This window comes from Balaenoptera ricei, chromosome 8, assembly GCF_028023285.1.
Source record: "Balaenoptera ricei isolate mBalRic1 chromosome 8, mBalRic1.hap2, whole genome shotgun sequence".
Classification (NCBI taxonomy): Eukaryota; Metazoa; Chordata; class Mammalia; order Artiodactyla; family Balaenopteridae; genus Balaenoptera; species Balaenoptera ricei.
Window position 1 is genome coordinate 17,857,220 of NC_082646.1, and position 20,823 is coordinate 17,878,042.

Below are 20,823 nucleotides of genomic sequence, written 5' to 3' on the forward strand. Positions count from 1 at the left end.
GAGGTAATTCAAGTACAATGTGCTAACAGGTGAACAGAGGACACGGAAAAGAAGCAAAACGTAACACAAGGCAAAGCGCTCTCAACTCTTCCTCCTCCACCTCCTCCCTGTGGACTGGGGGGGGGGCCCTGGGAGCCAGGAGTTCTGTACTGCCCTTTGGACCTGGGTTCTCCCACAGAGCTCACCAGGTCTGGGGTCCCGTGTGTTCAAAGGGTCCCCAGCATGACTCACCGACACCCTCCCGGGGCAGGGGTCCCCCCTCCAGGTGTAGGGCACGTCCCTCCATGGGCAATGAGCCCTTTGATGGATTCCTCCTCGTAGGGGCTGAAGGAGGGCCATAGGGGGTTTGTGTTTGTGTGTGTTTGTTTGGTGGGATAGTGTGTATTTAGTTGTTTCCTTTTTCCATTTTGGAAGCAAAAGCAGCTGAGCAGGAATCTGGCTTAGGACAGGGCTAGACTGGGATGGGCCATTCCATTTACTTCGTCTGCGTTCTCAGAAAGCTAAGGGTGCAAGTAGGGGCTCTGGAGTCAGACGCAGCTTCCCCAACAGGGAGCTGGAGGAGGAGGGAGACACCCGGATCCATGGGGGACTGAGAGGACAGAAGTCAAAGGGAGCCGGGCAGCCGGGAGCTGGGGGAGGGGCTAAGAGCCCTGAGGCTCCTGAAGACCATGAGGGGGCACCCAGGTATGGCGGAGCAGAAGAAAGCAACAGATGAACTGAGCGATGGGAAGGGCAGGAGAACCCCTCCCTGCCCCAGTCTGCCCCCAGCAAGCTAGAGCTGCCGTCGTCTGTGTCAGCCAGTGACCCTGCCCAGCCCCAGCATCTGCAGGCCCCCCTTCTGCACCCCCAGCCCACCCATCCGTCAGCCCCCACCTCCCGAGGGATCAGTGAGAGCACGGCAGGCAGAGGTGGTTTGGCTCTGACTGGAGGAGCCCTCCCCCCTTCCTCGTCTCCATTTCCGGACACAAAAGGAGGATCTGGGCGGAGGGAAGAGAAGAACATCCCACCATCCGAGCTGAACAAAAGGCCCCTCCACCCCATCCAAGAAGAGCAGGCCGAGAGCTCCAGCCAGGAAAGGAGGGGTGGAGGGCCCGAGGGGAGGGGCTCAGACAGGCATCCGGGTCACCTGGAGCCCCAGAGACAACCCAGAGCCCGACAGCCCCCAGGTTTCCTTTTCCCTTCTCTCTCTCTTTTTTCTTTGTTTTTGTTTGTTTGTTTGTTTTTTGTTGTGGTTTTTTTTGCACAGTCCTCCTGGACTTCATCCCGCTCCCTCTCTTCTCCTCTTGCTCCCCGCTCCCCCGCCGCAGCCGCCTCACACGTAGCACAGGTAGAGGTAAGTCTTCTCTATCCTCCAGTCGGGCGGGATCTCCTCGGGCTTGTGGCCCTTCATGTGCTTCTGCATGGAGGACAGGCTGGGGCAGTACTCCGTGCAGATCGTGCACTGGTAAGGCGAGGCGCCGTTGTGCGTTCGCAGGTGCTTGATCATGGCCGAGTAGTCCCGGGAACGCTGGTGGCACAGCTTACACTCAAAGGGCTTCTCACCTGTGGGGGGAGGGTGGGAGAAGGCCAGGACAGAGGGAGGGCGCTGTGAGAGCCGCCCCAGGGATGTTCTGCACCCTCAGCGCCCCCTCGGGCTTGCTGGAGGCTCCCATCCCTCTAGGTCAGCTCTCTCCACGGCAATGGATGCACCATCCAGCGTGGCAGCCGCGAGTCACATCTGGCTCCTGAGCGCGACTGGGAACTACATTCTTTTTTTTTTTTTTTTTTTAATTGAAGTATAGTTGATTTACAATAGTGTGTTGGTTTCCAACGGATTACACCCTTAATCTTGTTCACTGTAACTAACGTAAATAGCCACACGTAGCTAGTGGCCATGATGTGGGGCAGCTCCAGCCCCTGGACTTATTCTTAACTCTCTCAGGGGCACGGACTCTCCCCTTCCTAAGGAAGGAAAGGGAGGTCTAGAAAAGGGTCCGCGAGGCCCCTCAAATGCTAAGGGTGGCTCTTCAGCACACAGTTCCTTCCAGGGGAGCAAGGGGATGGGGTCCTTACAGGGCTACAGACGGTGGGGAACAGAGGTGGGGTAAAACTGAGGGGACCCCATCCTGCAAACATGCTACACCTGGGAATGGCTACTCCCCTAAGGCTCTAGAGCCTGCCCTGGACCCTGCCTTCCCCTCTGGGGCCAGAATGGGGGAGGGACAGAAAACCTGGTAGGGCACGGCCACGCCCAAGCTGCGACCCGCCCACCCTCTGTTACAGCCCCCTGGAGCTGAGCAGAGGATGTGAGGGAACCTTGCTCTGATACAGTAATTAACTGGCCAGCCATCTCGCTATCGATACTCCTCCGTGCAGAGGCCCCTGCAAATAATGAAGTAATGAACAGCCAAAGTGATCTAACTATCGACCAGCTATTTACGATAGTCAGCGCCAGCGCGCTTAATGATACACCCGGCAGGTCACATCTCCGACAAGGGGCTCTGGGAAATCCTGGGGGTCACTCTAGTTGTCAGCAACAAGCACCCCGTCCTCTCCTTGTGGCCCAAAGCAGAGCCATGACAACATGTATCCTCTACTTACTGCTCCCTCTGCCCACCTCCCCTCCCGGGAAAACACACTCTCTCCCCTGGGCCAGCAGGACCTGTCTGATCACCTCTCCCCATTCCTCTGCTCAGGCAGCTGTTTCCCCTGATCAAGGGAGCCTTCCTACTTTGCCACATTCCACTACCTTCCACTATGTCTCATCCTCACAGGAAGTCCTTCTGAATATCTACCCCCCAACTGGCAGTGTGCTGTAAATGTTTAACAACTGGCTCTCCAAAAAGCCCTGATTTTGTAGCATTTGCTGATGGCCATGTTGTGAACCCTCCCACTGTAGCCAATTTTAAGCAACCAAGGTGATGACACAGAACATGGGGCTGCAAAGAGATGTGCACAATGGCTTTCCCAGGCAGGCTCGGGCCGGCTCCAGCATCCACTGCCCCCAACTCTGGCAACTCTGGATATCGGGACCACTTCCACCTGTTCTGTCCTCAGGCCCCAAGAAAACAGTTGCTCACATTACTTTTATGTAAAAAGGAACATGAAGGCCCTTTGAAATGGTAAAATATTATACATGTAGAGGGGTTAGTAAATCCAACTGCTTCTCTAATCGTTGAACCGAACTCAATCTAACGTACAATTTTTCCCAACCCTCATCATAACCTAACTTAATGTCACCTAGTTCTTACTGTAACCCTCAAGTCATGTGAAATCACCTTAGCCTTCACTTTCAGCTAATCAGGCCAACTGACCCCCCATTCAGGATTCAGGAACGGATATCCTCTGTGAGCTCTTGGTATGGCCGCCTGGAAGGCTAGTCTGGGCTCCCGGAAAGAGTGCTGTGATTGACTAGCAAAGTCCGCCTCGCCCTTGCAGGGAGGAAGTGGCACTCAGGTCACCGTACTAACCCTTAACAGAAGCGGTTCCACTCTTCGGTTCAGCCTGGGACCGTGGGCACCCGGGCTTCTCTGCGGACCCACCTGCCCCTGCCCACCCCCCACCCCCGCCCCGGAGCCAGCTGTGTGTCCTCAGTACCTGTATGCACTCGATAGTGTGTCTCCAGCTGGTGCTTGAGGCTGAACTTCTTGCCGCAGCCATTGCACTCATAGGGCTTCTCGCCCGTGTGGATGCGCTTGTGGCTCTTGAGCGTGCTCTCATCCCGGAAGCAGCTGCCACAGAACTCACACTCGTACGGGTGGTCACCTGTGGGGACAAGGGGCTGGATCAGGCCCCCGCCTCCCCCGGGCCCCTCTCCAGGGGACAGTAGGGCAGGTTCAGTGCACCGGGAGGAAGAGGCTGCCTGTTGTCACCACCTCCAGAGATGACTGAGGGACCCTCCACCCCTGCCAGCCCCTTAGCATCGACAGGGAGCACGCCTGTCCACACGTGTCCATACTTTACCGTGGCCCAGCGGCCATCCACGCCTCACGGGCCAGTCTCGGGAAAAGAGAGCCCGTTTGGTTCAGGGATGAACAGAGCCACCAGAAAGCAGGTCCCCCTGAGGGCAGAGCAGACGCAGGGGCTTCGAGACCCCTCCCCCAGCTTCCTTTCCTCTAGGTCAGGGGCAAAAGCCATTCCAGCCTGACTCCCCTACCCTCAAAACAATCCCTCCAATGTTCTCACTGTCCCCCAAATTCCTCCTGCTCTTCCCCTCCTCCACAGGCTTATGCAACCGTTTTTTCTGCGTGATTTCCTCTTCTCTCCTTGGCGAACTCCTAGTCACCCATCAGAGTCCAGCTCACACGTCACCACGGTTTGGAAGTTTCCCTTTAGCGCTACCTGCCCCCCGCCCCCTGCTCAGGCAAATTGAGTCACTTTCTCCTCTGTCCCCAGAGAGAAGAAATGTCCAGCATTTTGTCCTTTTAGTAGTAGTAGTAGTAGTACACTTTTTATGGCACTTTTTAATTAAAATGGCCCACATTTGTTGAGTGCTCACTACTGTGTTAAGAACTCCACGTGGATCAATCGTATCACGTAATCATCACAACAACCTTACGAGAAAGACAGTATCGTTCTCATTTTACAGAAGAGAAAAATGAGATGTTTAGAGATGCTTAAACATGGTCCCTAAGGTCAAAGAGCTAATAAGGAGCTGAGTTGGGATGCAGATCTGGTGCCAGAATCTGGACACTGGATACTTACCAGACTTCTAACTGACATGCTGTGTTGCATCGGCTGTGACACCCACTGTGCCCACAGACTAGAAGCACCGTGAGGCCAAGAAGGGAACCTTGTTCATCCCTGCAGCCTCAGCACACAACACAGAGTAAACCCTAAGCAGACGCTCGGGAAATGTCAGTATATGAAACTTGGGGAGAACTGACTTTCCCCGGCCTGGAATCCAGGCCCAGCAGCTTCCTTTCTGAGGCTGGGGTGCGGGGATTAACCATCTTTCCCTTTGTAGCCAAAGTGGGGGCTTTGTGGGGATGAAAGGTGAGGGCTTCAGCTACTTATTTATTACAGGAGTGAAGGCACAGACAATAAAGATAGATTGATCACCCCAGACTTCGTTCATGAATATTTAAATATCGCTGATTCGTCTTGTCACTGTAATTACAATTTCTCTGGGCTGCATCTCCAACAGCCATAGTTTATGGTAAAGAATGGCCCACTGTATTTCACTTGTCCCTCTGCAGATGTGCGGGGCTGCCAACCGTGTAATGTCCTCTGCATTTCATACATTTTCTTCAGCTGCTGAAGGTCTAAGTCATCCACAATGACCTACGTTTTTTCATTATCCCCATGTCAAACTGCGCTCGTGCCTGGGCATAAATTGTCCTTCTCGTTATAGACTTGCATGCCTGCGCCTTCACTTCCTCTTTAAAATGATATTTTACTCTCTTCTCTCTCTCCCCTCCTCAGGCCGCTAACCAAACCTCCCCCTTCTCGAACGCAAGCCCCTGCACCCACATGCATTCTCATCTCTTCTGATGGCTCTGAAGGGTTTTTAAGGCTCCGTGGGGAAAGGATGTTGCGGTCTGTTCCCTGGCGGGCTCTCTCACGGGTGGAAGGTTTGCAAGATGCTCCGAGGGTGTAGACGGGCGGGTGGGAGCGCTTCCATCGGAGGGGTAGGATGGAAGAAGCTCCAAGAGCAGAGCCACTCTAGGGGGCCCTGCCCTGGGCTCAGAGGAGAGCCTCCACGTGCAGATCTGGGGATGAGCAGATTCCTGAGTTCCTGGCACCTGCCCGCGCCCTCGCTGCCGGGGGCTGTGCAGACGGGCCGGTCCCCAGCCGCCAGCCCCATCCAACCCCAGGGAAGGAGAGGCCCATGCAGACCCTGCTCCTAATTAGCTGTGTGTCTAACAGAGTGAGGGTTGGTCTGTGCACGCCTGGGCCCGCGTGCCACCCTCTCTGCGTGTAGACGTCTGCACACACAGCCCCGTCTGACATCCGACTCCCCCTCCTTACTGGATCGGCAACGATTACAACTTTAATCGAGAATTCAGTATCCTCGTTAAGATATAAATAAATAAATAAAGCAAGGGCCACGTGAGACTTCAGCGGAGCCGGTAATGAAAACGTATATCGGCAGCCACACGGTGGGTTGGGGGGTGGGCACCGCTGTCTGTCTGTGCCTTTCCCCTCCAGAGGGGGGCCCTAAGAGTTTAAAAAACAAAAGGTTAAGGCAGAGAGGTTGGTTTGATCCGATTTTTATGAATTTAATTATGGCAGTGGGTCACATGTTACATGACTTTAAATATGAAATCTCTCGAGTCAGCCCAGGGAAAGGAATAAAAAGTTAGGGGGGGGGGAAAAAAAGACACCAACACACACACACACACACACACGGATTTTGAAACATGGCAAGCACCTGGCCTAAAATCCTCACCCTGAGAGTTAATCGTGTCAGTGTTGCTATAATGTACACAAAACTGGCTGCAGAACTCAAAATCCAATTTGTGGTATGTTGATTAACTCTGTAGCCTCTTTAATGAGCTTGACATTAAGTACAGGACAAACGAGACTAATGAGAGCCCCCCCTCCGGCTTGCCCAGCGCACCTGTGACCCCAGCGGTCTGTCCTCACCTGGTGGCTTCCCTGGCACTGGCCAAGGCCAGTGTCATCGTCCCCACCCCAGCCCCATCCTGTGGGCTCCTCAGCTCCCCCACTCAACACAGCGGAGAGTTTATTATACGATGAGCCGTGTGAATCAGGGATCCATCAATGCCAAGAGCGCGGCTGGACTAACCTACCCAACACAGCTGCTGACGCTGAACACCCGGCCGCAGCAGCAAATGGGCCGAGGACAAGGGAATATTAATGAGGCACTGTGCGGGGTGTGCTCAGCCTGTGCAGGGCTGTGCGCACAGGGCCTCGCTGGTGTGAGATCGATGGGCGTTGGTGTAGGCAGCACACATGCTCCACGTTGCCTAGGTTAAAAGCAAGCACTTCTCCTAAACGATGTCTGGAAATAGTCCCTCCCCAAGGGTCTGAGCCATGATTGACACAGGGGCCGGGGGCATTTTGATATCTGAGCTCTTCGGAGCTAGTGTGGGCAGGGCAGGGCGTACCCTGGGTGGACTTAGCAGGACCGGGATCGTTCCAGTCCCATGAATCCAACTGATGGGACCCAGCAGCAGAATGCTCAGAAGTGGCTGAAAGGTAACTGGCCACCTTTGATAAGGCTGAACTTGGGGGCCCAGTGGGGGAGGTGTTGACAGGAAGGTGCATGTATTGGGTTGGCCAAAAAGTTCGTTCGGGTTTGTCTGTAACATCTTGCCAAAGACCCGAGTGAACTTTTTGGCCACCCCAATGCCTGCAGGGGATGCTTATGCGGTCACTACAGAGAAAGCCCTTGTCAGCATCCCTTCCTCCTCTGCCCTTCTTGTCGGGCCTTCCCCTCTGAGACCTCCCCTTGTCCGAAGCCAGCAAATCTAAAAAGTTCTAAGCAAATCTGGTGATGCTAAGGCAATACGCTCCCCTGAACGGAACAGCATCCAGAAGCAAGAGTCCAGGCAGGGTCCTTGGCGAGGATGCCCACCGCTGGCAGGCCAGGCCAGCTCGGTCCGTGATAAACAAAGCCCCTCCCGTATTCAGCAGAGCCTGCCATTTAATCCCAGAGCACGATGAGACCCAAGAATGAGGAAAGGGTCCTGCCAATTCTGTCATGAGGCACACAGAGTTTTTTATACCCTCTCCAGCAGACATGAGAACATACCCTGTTACGTACTCAGAACGAGAGTCTGCCTCTCTGTCTCCCTGGTTCCATCACCCACCTCTCACCCCAAAAGCAGGACAGAACACACACAAGCAAAGACGCATGCAGACTCAGAAACAGGCAATCCTTTTATCCATGTACAGCCAGAGAAAGGAAGGCTTTCAAGTCACCCATGACCTTGCTAGAGGGTCAGGGGCTGCTTCAAGGAAGCAAATGCCTCTTGGCTCTCAGGACCAAGTATCCCATCCCAGACCCCTTGACTCACAACTACTCTCCTCCCCCAGCATCTGCAACTGGCTAAGCAGGGACGTTTCAAGGCTCACTGTTTATACGACCTCACTGTCTCCCCTAAACAGGGCTAAGGCCCAAGTATAGAACACGTGCTTCTGTTATTGTGGAATAAGCAGGACCACTTCTGCCACGTTCCCTTGAGAGCCCAAGGCCGACCTCAGGAGTGTGTGTGCACAGTGTGTGTGTGTGTGTGTGTGTGTGTGTGTGTGTGTAGTGGGCCAGCAGTGGGAGGGGGAAAGGCAGAGACAGAGACCAAGAAGGCAGGTTTTTCTCAAAATTCGTCTTGGGTCCACCTGCATCAGAATCCCTGGGGAATATTTACTAACAATGTTGAGTCTCGGATCCCACCTGCACCCACTGAATGGAAGTTTCTGAAGATGGGACCCAGGAGCCTGCATTTCTAATGAGTACCCTCTCTGTTGGGCACAGAGAGATTGAGAACCACAGGTGCCCAGGGTGGGACAGGATAAGAACCGTCCACGTTGACCTGCACCTCGGGGAGGCCACTGCATGCCCGATGCTTGAGCAGAGGAGGGCTGAGGGCACCTCCGCCTGATGTGTTTGCAGGGAAATGCAGACAGCGGTTCCCAGAGACCCTGCCCTGCCCGTCCCCGGCCTGGCCTACCTGTGTGTGAGCGCAGGTGGCGTTTGAGGGCTGTGTGGCTGGGGAAGGTACGGTTGCACTCGCTGCAGATGTAGCTGCGCACGCCCGCGTGAACCTCCATGTGCTGCTGGAGCGCACTCTGGGCCTGGAAACGCTTCCCGCACAGCAGACAGAAGACAGCCATGTCCGTGCCTGCAGGACACAGCGGGGGAAAGCCTCAGGGCTGGACACAGGCCTTCTTCACCCAGCTAGGCTGGAGCCAGAGCCAGCGTCAGGCCAGCACCCCCGGGCCCCACCCTCGGTGGCAAACCCAGAGGTGGTGCAGGCCACGCGATGCTGCTGGAGCCCCCGGTGTGCGGCTCCAACGGTGGACAGAATCCACTTACTTCCTGCCCTCGTGGAACCTGAAGTCTAGTGGGAGAAAGACATTAATCAAACACATCAGAGCAGCAAATGAGTCTGCAATCGTACGGAGGTCTGTGTCAAAGGCAGGGTACCGAGAAGGCATCTATCAAAGGGACTTTCAGAGCCTGGCACAGGAGGTGGGGCATCAGGCCGGCCTCTGTGAGGAATCACAGTAACGGAGATGATACATGCCAGCCGTCATGCAAGCGTAACTAACTTAAAAATCCCACCTCCAAAAGGCGGGCTCTGCATCCTCACCCTTCAGATAAGGAGAAGGAGGCACAGAGAGATTGAGTCACTTGTCCGAAGTAGCACAGACTTAGTTCACAAGCAAACAGGGCTGGGATTCAAACCCAGGCAACCTGGATTTGACCTGCTCCTAATGCGAGCTACAGACCTGATTCTCTTAACCACGTCTCCATTCATTAATGCGTACATCTTAAGGGTCCATTCATTCAGCAAATATTATTTTAGTATCTTCTATAAGGAGGACTCTCTTTTTTGGCCCTGGGGATGTAGCCACGGAAAACCGTACAAAGTGCCTGCCCTCATCATAGATGTTACCCAGCACACTGGGCCATGAGGAGAGCATTCCAAGAAGATGGAATAGTATCTGTGAACTGGAGAGAAACGTGACGGGTCAGAGGATAAGACAGAACAGGTCACCTGGGAAGGCAGAAAGGAAGTAGAGCGGAGGTCAAAGAAGTAGGCAGGGCCAGCTCGTACGGGGTCTTGGAAACCATGTTAAGATCTTTAGGCTTCATCCCAAGACCAACGGGCAACTGTCAAGGGATTTTAAACTAATGAGGGACATGAGATTCTCATTTAACTCTGTCTGGTCGTTCCCTGCGCCGATCAGAAGCACGGGTGGGTACCCCATGGTACCCTACAAAGACAGGCTGCCATTTTCTGCCTGTTATCAACCCCCTTCCTGATGCTGCTCTGGGACCACGGCCTTGCGGGGTTCAGCACCACAGGAGGAAGCATCTAAACCTTCCAAGTCCTCACCAGTAGCTCCTTGCCCACCGTATTGGATTCCATTTTCCTAAGCATGTCAGCTCCCTGCCCCGGGAAGCTCCCCATCTGCTCGCCTCTCTCTGCCGGCATCTGGGCATTATCACCTGTGGTCAGCCCAGCGCTGCCTCCCCCGTGTCAAGGACACAAGCAGGAAAGGGGGTCAGGCCCAGCGCCTGGCAGCCCAGAGTGGAAGGTGCAGCAGAGCTTTGGCTGTGGCAAGTCGTGGGGCTGCTCGGTGTGGCATCAGGGAGCTCCCGGTGGCAAGAGGGTGACAAGAAGGACAGCAGGAGAGCCTGTGGCCTCCGGGGTCCATCAACAGAGATAGCAAATGGGAGGCCCGTTCTGGACAACTCAGTCCCATTCATGGCTGGGTTTGCAATGGACTGGCGGAAGGCAAAGACGGCCTCTCATTGCCCCCAGCCCCCCACCCCTCACAGCACCTTCAGCCACGCTCATCCCACCTGCAGACAGACGTCGCCTGCATCCAGGTCCAGGTAAGGCTGAGCAGGGGAGGTGGAATACCAGCAAGGGCACAGATTTGCTCCTGGACTCAAAGAGCAGAGGGGAAGGGGAACTACTACAGGCCGTGTGCTAGGTGCTTTATCTACGCTGTCATCTCATTTAAGACGTGCAAGGCAGGATTCTCGTGCCCCTTTTTACAAATGGGAAAACAGAGTGATTAAGTAACTTGCCTAAGGTCACACAGTTAGAAAGAAGCAGAGCTGGGATTGTTAAATGCTTCAGTGTGTCTGATTTCAGAAACCACAGAGCTGGGCTCACGTCTACCTCTGGATCTGCCACCTGTCTGCATGGGCTTCTCTGGGAAGAGGCACAGTAATGACACCAGCGAGGCAGCTCCAACCCAGCTGGTTCAGGAGCCCCAGGTGCATGCAGGGCCCACCCTAGCAACAGCTGGAGAACCTGGGCCAGGAGGCGTGCGGTGGAAGCCGAGTCACAAGGTAAAGCTCTCTGAAGCCTTCCTACTCCACTGGGAGCCAGCAAGACCTCTGCAAGGTACTGGGGTGCTGGCTCCACTTGATTGAGGGGGCACACTGATGGGAGTGATCTGCCCAACAGAAGCAGATGACGGCTGACAGTGAGTCCCCAAGCCCAGTCTGGCCTGGCCAGCATGCCCCAGAATGGAGTCCGTCTGCAACATGTCCTGTGACACGGCATGTCGTGGCTGCTTCATCCTGAGGGCCCCCAGCACCAGCCCCCTCTCTGGCCCTAACCTCACCCCACAGAGAGCCCCGATGAAGCCAGACATCAAACATCTGCCTTTTATCAGTAAGACGGAGCAGGTTTCCTGGGCAAACCATGCCCTTTAAGAGCCCAGGTTTCCCCTTATGCATCCCCCCAAATCCTAAGTGTGGAAGGAGTCTGCGTCAGAGGGAACATGAATGACATTCCCAGTAGGACACCCGAGCCTAAAAAGCCAGGCCCAGGGACTTCCCTGGTGGTCCAGTGGTTAGGACTCCATGCTTCCAATGCAGGGGACGCGGGTTCAATCCCTGGTTGGGGAACTAAGATTCCCACATACCTTGTGGGAAGGATGGAAGGGAGGGAGGGAGGGAAGGAGGGAGGGAGGAGAGAAAGAAAGAAGGAAGGAAATGAAGAAGAAAGAAAGAAAGAAAGAAAGGAAGGAAGGAAGAAGGAAGGAAGGAAGGAGGAAGGAAGGAAGGAAGGAAGGAAAAAGGAAGGAAGGAGGAAGGAAGGAAGAAGGAAGGAAAGAAGAAAGAAGGAAAGAAGGAAGGAAAGGAGGGAAGGAGGAAAGAAAGAAGGAGGGAAGGGAAGGGAAGGGGAGAAAGAAAGAGAGAGAGAGAAAGAAAGAAAGAAAGGAAGGAAGAAGGAAGGAAGGAAGAAAGAAAGGAAGAAGGAAGGAAGGAAGGGAAGAAGAAAGAAAGAAAGAAAGGAAGGAAAGAAGAAGGAAGGAAGGAAGAAAGAAAGGAAGAAGGAAGGAAGGAATGAAGGAAGGAAGGGAAGAAGAAAGAAAGAAAAGAAGGAAGGAAGGAAGGAGGAAAGGAGGGAAGGGAAGGGAAGGAAGAAAGAAAAAAAGAAGGAAAGGAGGAAAGAAGGAAGGAAAGGAGGGAAGGAGGGAAGGAAGGAAAGAAAGAAAGAAGGAAGGAAGGATGGAAGGAAGGAAGGAAGGGAAGAAAGAAAGAAAGGAAGGAGGGAGGGAGGGAGGGAGGAAGGAAGGAAGGAAGGAAGGAAGGAAGAAAGAAAGAAAGAAAGAAAGAAAGAAAGAAAGAAAGAAAGAAAGAAAGAAAGAAAGAAAGAAAGAAAGGAAATTGCATATACGTTCTTTTAAAAAAACCAGGCCCGGAGGAGCTCTGAGGGTCAGTACCACTGCAGGGCGGACTGAGAACCCTGCAACCTCACCCCTCCCCATCTTCCTAGGGCCCCAAAGCTGCCCCACTATGTGGTCCCTTCTTCTCAGGAATGCCTGAACCCATTTCGTGTCCATTCAGCTGACTTGGTGAATATCACCTAGTGTAGGCACTGTGATAGGTGACAAGAGGGAATGCTGAGATCAACCAGAGAAATAGGGTCCCAGATTAATCGGGGACACAGACAAGCCAACGACCAGCCAGAGGATACGACAGGCTGATGCCAAGAGTGCTTCGGAGATTCTGAGTTAGGTTTTAAGAAATGAAGTGGCCTGAGAAGCCGAGGACCAGAGGGGGGCACGGGCGCCAGGCTAGAAACACCGCAAGCAAATTTCAGAGCAGGCAGGGGCAGAGGACAGACCCTGAGGATGAAGATGAGCAGGGAAGGTTATGGGGGTTTGGATGGCAGAGGGCCGTATCACCTGGTGGGACAGATTAGATTTCATTCCACAGGCAATGCGGTGCCACGAAAAGAAGGGGGCGGGTACTAGCATGATCCAACCAGTATGTGAGGGCAATGCCCCTGGGGGCTGCAAGGGCACCAACAGCAGTGGCAAGTGGCTGAAAGCAGGGAGAGAGATGACGGCTTCTGTGCTACCACTGGAGGAGAGTGGGGACCAGTCTAGGGTAGGGGCTGGGAGGACCGGAGGAGGACTGGAGAAGTGGAATCCAGGGCAGTGGCAGGACAGGACCCTCAGCCTGGGCTCGAGTCAGGAAGCGTGATGCATTTGTAGTCCTGGACGCCAGCTCTGTACCTTGGTGACAAGTTTAACGTTATGCAGTGACCACCTGGAAAGGAAATGCTACAGTGTCTCTACAGTGGTCTCTCTCCCCTTCCTAGGACATCCCACAGGGCACAGGGGCTCTCCCTGGCCATCGAGACACTGCCCCAGGCTCAGAGATGAAGAGACGGGGTCTCTGAGACCCCACATCCACTCTCCATTCTTCTGTTTGGAGACCAGCAGCTGAGAAGATGGAAAAATATTTTTAAAGGAAAAAGGCAAGAGCGGGGGTGGGGGACGGCACAAGAAAAGCTATTGGTGCATGCAAGTTAAAAATCTAGAGACGAGATCTGAGTTATTAAACAATTTGCCGCAGTTTCTGCCTAGCTGATTGTTCGCATGTATGATGAGTCAGGGCAGATTCTATTACACTGGGAGATTAAGCAAATAAATGCTAGCTTTTGGAAACACATTAAAATGTGGGACTATGGAAATAAAATTATCTAGAAAATTGTATTAGCAATTCATTAGCTGCAGTGAGACGTTCGGCGAGGCAAGGGGGTCCGGCAGCGCCAGCACTCTGCTCCCTGCGACGCCTGAGCCCCTGAGAGGCTCACTGCTCCCTCCTCTGCTGTGGGGAGACCTCATGCCTGACACCACTGGGGAGAGGGAAGGAGCCTCCACTGGTTGCAAAAGACATTCAGAAATCAGATGGTCAGCATGCCACAAGGGAGACCAAAGAAGCACATGGGTCCTGGCTCTGCCACTTACTTGTCTTGTGACCCGGAGCAAGTTGCTGAACTTCTCTGGACCAGAGTTTGCCCGTCGTTTGCCACATTGCTTGTGGTTGTTGAGCGCATCCAATGAGATACCCAAGTGAAAAAGCTTTTTAGCCATGAAGCGGTAGCAAAGCCAATACCAGCCCAGACGATGCCTTTGTCTGAATTAGAAAATCATGCCTCTTCCTCTGGGCAGACACAGATCCTCGCCTGGGCACACAGCTCTGCAAGCAAAGACGGCTGGACTCCAGCCTCCATTTCTCCCTCGGCTGGGCATCCTCCTGCAGTGAACAACCTGGATACAGATCATGGCCGCCCTGCACAATACACAAGCCTAAGTTGTTTTCTCGACTCTGGGCTGCTTCTTCCAGGGAACTGACCCTAGAGAAGGCATCTTGGATGAGTGACACCATTTAGGACTCAGTGCCAAGAACACCTTCTTCCTCTGAGCGCTCATGCTTCCAGCACAATTATTAAACCCTTTGTTGTACTCATTTTTGACATTCAGCTCTGTCTAGTAGATGGTAAGCCCGCCCAAACAGGGACTATCTTCTTCATTGTTATATCCCCCCAAGATCAAGCACAGGGCCTGGCATATAGCAGGTGCTCAATAACTGCATGTTGCATTCAAGAATAAATAAGGAGCTGAGGGACAATCACAAAGGACTAAGGGGGCAAACAGGGCAGGGAAAGTCATGGTACAGAGCGATGGATGGCTAGAGCTGGGGGAAGCCCAGACCAAATGCAGCCATTACCGGGAGCTTCCAACAAGGCTCTCCTTGGAAATTAGTAATGGCCAGTAACCCCCAGACAGCTGATCTCTTTGGGGCCTCTCTTGTCTGTCTGGTGGGCTGAACAGGACCCCCCAGTTCTGGCTCCACGTCTGAGCTCTGTTGCTCAGAAGCGGAGACCCAGCCCATAGAAGAAGGACCAGTTTTACCACACCATGCAGTGAAACAGAAGACCCTGGTTCTAGCCCACAGGTGCAGCCCTTCCCGGCTCTGTGACTCTGAGCCAGATAGCTGCTGCCCTTGGCCTCATTTCTTCATCTAGGAAATGGTATTCATGACTAAGCTGCCCTTTCCAATAACAACTTCATAGTGCTGTTAGGAGGCAACTGGCAAACGTTATTGAGTATGTAAACCCTACAAGTGTATTGTTTTCAATCAATCTGTAAATTTCAATGTAAATCAGATACATCAGTGTCAGGCTGGACCCCAAGGGTGTCTGCCTGAAGGGAATTTGCACTAGAAAGAGGGAGTGGGTGTGGCAGGGTTGATGGAGAGAGGGCCTAGGTAACGTGCGGAAGGGCCATGCAAATAACTGTACCCTCACTTCCATCAGTTCTATCTGGAGATGGTGACCCCACCACACCCACCTTCCACCCCCAAGGGCAGCACAGCCAATCTTGGCTGCAGGGCACGTACGACTCACAGATTCCCAATTTAAAACAAGTTTAATTTTAGCCCAAAAATGGGAGAAAGCCAAGGCTAGGGTGGAACAGGAGGCAGGAGGGGTGACACAAACCCAGGGTATTTATTTCACCCAGGTGATGACTGGGTCTGAAATTACGAGACACAAAAACCCTCATGTTTACACCTGTGCCATTTCCATACCAATGAGCTCTTTAATAGAAAGGAAGGAACAGGATCAGAGGGGTACACAGCCGGAGAAGATGTTCAGGTGCTACACCTTCTTGGAGCAAGGTTCTTATTATCCCTAGATATAAGCAGTTTCTTAATCAAAAGAGCAGAGTGATCTAAATATACTCGGGCTTTTTTTTTTTGGTAAGCCGGCTGTGACTGTTACATGTGTATGCGTGTGTGTAAGTGTGTCCTTGCACATGGACCAAGGATGGGCTTCTCATGTCCAATTCCACCCAACCTCACCCAAGAAAGGAAGAGCTGCTTCCCCGCCCCCCTGCAACTTCTTCTCTCCAGAGGAAGAAAATAGCAAATTTAGGAGGTGTGAAAACCTTGACTTACACTGGAACCACCTCCCCGCTCCAAATCCTCAGACATGCCTTTCTACTTCCTCCGACCCTCAGGATTCCTCTTTCCTAAGACACCATTTCCAGTCCTGTGAAGCCTTGTAACCACACACCAAAACTGTCACAGAAACTGCCACCTCTTCCTCTTCCCCGTCTTTCTCTTCCTTCCCCCCAGGTCATTGCTAAAAAAGTGGCAGAGCTGCATCATCCACTGTGCAGGAGGAAAAGACAGACAGAGACAAAGCAGCCCAGGGCTGACTCACACTGAAGGCAGGAAGGCTCTGTCTGCATCTCAAGAGGCTGGAGGTGGTGGGGAAGGGGGGGACAGGACAGGGAGCAGAAGAAAGGAAGCAAAAGCTCAGCTCATAACACTGGCAGGGGTGCCTCCCTTTTGATGCCTCCTGTGCCATCACTTAGGGCTTGGCTCCTTTTCAAGGGATCTACTGAAGAAAGCGTCAAACGATCCCTCTCTAGCTCTCCTTCTGGGCATAAGTTGCAGCATCATTCGGGCTGAGTCCTGAACTCCCAGCCTTCCTCAGAAGGCTAGCTACATGCACAAAGAGGGCCCAGTCTACCCAGCCCAGGAAAATGTCAGCCCACTGACTCCGCACCCCACCCCGGGAATGACAGCTGCTGGAGAGTGGTAGACAAGTCCCACTGTTTACTGCCTACAGCCTCTCTCCCAGGAAGGGTAGAGAAGGCTGAGAAAACATCTTTGCAAGGCTTGCCTCAAACCAAATTAGCCACAAGTCTGTGCTCCAGTGCTTGTCTCCAACATATAGTCACCTACTGCTGGAGCACTTTTAATCATCTGCTCAGTTATGTCTTCCCAAACCAAGCCAGGAGCTAAAAACCTTAGCATCTAGCCTTCTTGTCAATTTCAGTCTTGTCAATTCCAGTCTCCTTATCCAGGCCTCCCTACCCCTTTTTCCTTTCTTTCTCATCTGCTTAGAATCTCGGAAGGCACCCATATATCAATATAACCTTCCACTTCCACAAGGGAAAGAGGGAATGTTAGGGTTTTATATCAGTAGTCCAGGGAGCAGAGAGTTCTCAATGAATAACCAAATGGGGAGGAGCTGGAACAGCTGATTCAAATTTGTTTTAAAACTAAGCCATGGATGGGTGAGTGATTACATGTCTCAGAGCACACACCTGTGCATGTATACGCGTGTGTGCACGTGCGCACACACACACACACACACACACACACACACACACACTTGCTCACCCACCCCTCTCAGTCTCCTGGGGAATGTGGCCACAGCCTCAGGCAGCAGCAGCTAGCAATGCTGGCTCCCAGAAACTGTGTATTTGTTTAGCAGTGAGCTGCAGACACAAGTGCATTTCATTACTCGGCACCTCCAGCTACAGTAAACAAATTTGTCAGCTCACTAGCTCATTAAGGTGCACCCCGGACACGGGGGATTTATTGAGACCTGCACAATAAAAGTAACCTGAATGGATGTACTAATTTTGTCAATCACTCCAACAAACGAGCCAAAGAGGGGGAGAAACTGGGGGAAGGGGACAAGAGCAGGGGTGGAAAAGAAAGGAAAAGAGGTAAAAAGGAAGAAGAAAGTTGAGTTTGGTTTGCAAGAGAGGGTTAACGGGTTAAGATGGGGCCGGATCTGTGCTTTGCTGCCTGGTTACACGACGGCCTCCCCGTTCCATCTACCTCACGCTGGGCCATCCTGTCTGGGGTGCACGGGTCCCCTGGTGGGACGGTGTCAAGGGCAAACTCAATGGCAAGATGTCCAACCAAGTCCCGTATCCCTGGCATCAGAGAGGGAACTAAGGAATCGAGGATGCAGAGCCCCCCTGGAGGAAGTAGCAGTAGCCTCCACGTCAGAAGAGACTCATTGCCTCCCCTGGAGTCTCCCACCCACACCACAGCCCCTTTCCAGCCCAGCTCCCGGACCCTTCCAGCCATTCCAGAATGAATCCAAACGTCCACCACAAGAGCAGAGGGAGGAAAAAGGGAAGGGAGACGGTGTGTGCGTGTAGTGGGGGGTTTGGGGTGGAGAGTAAATCCGGAGAGGTATGCAGCCCTCTGGTCTGTAACTTTCAAAATGACAGCAGGACTGGGGCAAAGGTCACGGGGTCCAAGGCCTTAAGCACCTCCGCCAGCTGTGGCAGTGCGGCCCAGAGCCCGCAGGACGCCTGCCCGTATAAATCAGCCATAAGCAGCACCCGCTGGGGGCGAGGACAATGGGCCCACACGGGGGTGGGAGGCAGGACAATGGGGTCCGGCCAGTGCGCAGGCCCGGAACAAATGTGCCCTGGCACCACGGGGGCCCCCATTTGTGAAACTAATTGGCCCACGATTGAAAAATTGGACCAACTTCAACAGCCCTGAGTGGAGAGGGGTGGCCCGCAGTCCCTTAACCTAGCCCGGCTCTGTAGAGCCTGCCCGGCCCAGCCCTGGGGGTCTGAAATGGGAAGGGCTCTCAGGTACTGCCCACTCTGGCAGTGGGAGATGGGACCTTTGAGATGGGGCCGCCTGGGAGAGGAGCGGGTGGTGGTGGGCCGGTGGGCCTCTTGCTGCCTTGAAGGACCGGTACCCAGTTTCTCCTCCCAAGACGCAGAGAAGGACTGAGTTCCTCAGTTTCTCTACACTGCTTGTTCTGTAGGACTAAAGCTCAAAAGAGAGAGGCAGGCACCTGTCTACCCCGAGGGTTCCTGAAACCAAAGGGCTCCCAGATTTCTTCCTTTGGGGGTAGGTGGGTGCAAATCAACACAGAACTACAATGGGTTCCTTCCTCAATCCAGCCTCCCTGGCATGTGTTCAGCTCTGTGCCCTTGGCCTATAACCACTGCGGTAAGCCTGCAGGTCTCTGCAAGGCTTCATGAGAGCTGGCCTGTAAGAAGCTGGTCCTGAGACTTCCGGGAAAGAAGCCCTGAAATGTGTGATGGGAAGTCAGTATGGTGTGTGAAAGGACAGGCCAGGGTAATCGTCCCGCCATTGTCCTCTTGCCCTACCCTTTCCTGTGACTTCTCACTATTGGCTCCCAGTTGAAGAGGACTGGAAGAGTAGAAAGCACTGGAGTCTTCAGCCGGAAGGCCTGTCCTCAAGTCCTGGCTCAGTGGCTAACTTGCTGTGCACTCTCAGGTAGGTTACTGGACTTCTCTGGGCCTCAGTATCCTCATCAGAAAAATGAAGGTGGAAGTAAATGATCTTAAAAGGTTCCCCCCATTCTAACAGTCAATAATTCTAGGCCTACTTGAAGAGGATGCTGGAAGACTGGAAGGTCTTTCTCCCACTGATATGCACTTCAGGCATTTCTCCTTCAAAATCTCACTTGATAGCCTTCTTTTAGTTAAAGAGAATCTCAGGGCTCCACTGGGAACCACTGTCTTTGGCTCACAGAGGGACAGTCCCAGGAGAGACACAGAAGAGATCTAAGCCTGACTGATCATTTGCTTTGGGCTATCCAGGTCTCTTCCTCTGAACCCTCAAGCAGCCCTGAGAGGTGGGGTGTTTAGAAAGATAAGGAAAGCAAGACTCAAGAGAACCTGCTAGGTCCTTTCTCTCAAGGGGCCACCAGTTACCGGCTAGTACCTCCTAGAACTGGCCATACACCCAGAAGGGCAATTCTTTTTTTCTTTTAATTTAATTTTATTTACTTATTTTTGGCTGCATTGGGTCTTCATTGTTGCGCGCGGGCTTTCTCTAGTTGCGGCGAGTGGGGGCTACTCTTCGTTGCGGTGTGCGGGCTTCTCATCACAGTGGCTTCTCTTGTTGCGGAGCACGGGCTCTAGGTGCACGGGCTTCAGTAGTTGTGGCACATGGGCTCAGTAGTTGTGGCTCGCGGACTCTAGAGCGCAGGCTCAGTAGTTGTGGCGCATGGGCTTAGCTGCTCCCAGTTGAAGTGGATCTGGTGGGGATCTTCCCGGACCAGGGCTCGAACCTGTGTCCCCTGCATCGGCAGGCGGATTCTTAACCACTGCACCACCAGAGAAGTCCCAGAAGGGCAATTCTTGAGTCACTGGGTCTGAGGGTACCTGCCTGCCTCTCTGTGCTGGGCAAGGGCCAGGTGATGGGGTGGGGAGAGGGGAGCAGGGGTTCTCTCTCCCCTGCCCCCAGCACCAGGATGACAGAAAAAAAACAACCAAGATGATGGGTCAGAGAACCAGACCCCCTGAATCCAGTGGCCTCATTTCCTTAGCACGTTGCCCAACACACAGTAGGCACTTCAATTTTAAGCAGTGTGTCCAAAGCATCACAAGAGGGCACTGAGGTTCCGCCTGAAGATGAGACCCAATTTCCTTATTGTACAATAACTTATTACCAGGCCTCTCCCTCTCTCGTCTTCTTTAAGTGTACAAGACATTGTCAATAGAGAGTTCATTTCCCTAGATCCAGGCATCCTCAAAGGCATCCTGAGGTGCCTGGGCAGGAACTGGAGCCCAGGAGAGGGATCTCTGGAAAAAAGATAGCAACTCAGCTGGGGTCCTATCTAAAATGTCCTGTAAACCCCAATGTATTTCAGAGATGAGGAGGAGGAGGCAGGAGGAGGCCCACCTAGAAGAGAAGGGACAGACAAGGAGACAGGCAGACCTTTGCAAGACAAAGACCCAGAGATAGGATGGGGTGGGGAGGGGAGCAGGGGCTGGGGGAGACAGAAATTCAAAATAAAATGAAATACCTATTGTCTCAGAGCCATTTAAATATCAGACAAACACTGGGCACTGAAAAGAAAAACTACCCCATATAAATAAACAAAAACAAGCCAAAAAAAGAGAGAGAAGGATATATTCATTTTACTGACATTTTAACGGTTCCTCTCCTCCCCCCCCCCCACCCCCCCCCCCCGCCGGAAGATGATTACAAATTAAGCAGCATTTAAATGCTTTTTACTGTCAACAATTAAAAGGAGGGCTGTGAGCCTGAGAGTGTGGTGGCCATTCATTCCCACGGTAACCAGG

The 20,823-nt window shown here is 53.1% G+C and overlaps 1 protein-coding gene across 3 annotated transcripts in view; it reads right to left on the reverse strand.

The window, feature by feature from the left end:
- Positions 1 to 851: 851 nt before the first annotated feature.
- ZBTB16 (zinc finger and BTB domain containing 16) overlaps positions 852 to 20,823 on the reverse strand; it is a 192,362-nt gene continuing 172,390 nt past the window's right edge. For 2 of the 3 annotated variants that reach the window (XM_059930360.1, XM_059930359.1), the window contains exons 5-7: positions 8,616 to 8,786; positions 3,577 to 3,744; positions 852 to 1,542 (exon numbers count right to left, since the gene is read on the reverse strand). In XM_059930360.1, the coding sequence (XP_059786343.1) occupies positions 1,313 to 1,542; positions 3,577 to 3,744; positions 8,616 to 8,786 (569 nt within the window). In that variant the 3' untranslated portion in view covers positions 852 to 1,312. The remainder of the gene's footprint in view (positions 1,543 to 3,576; positions 3,745 to 8,615; positions 8,787 to 20,823) is intronic. The other variant, XM_059930361.1, reaches the window with a different exon arrangement.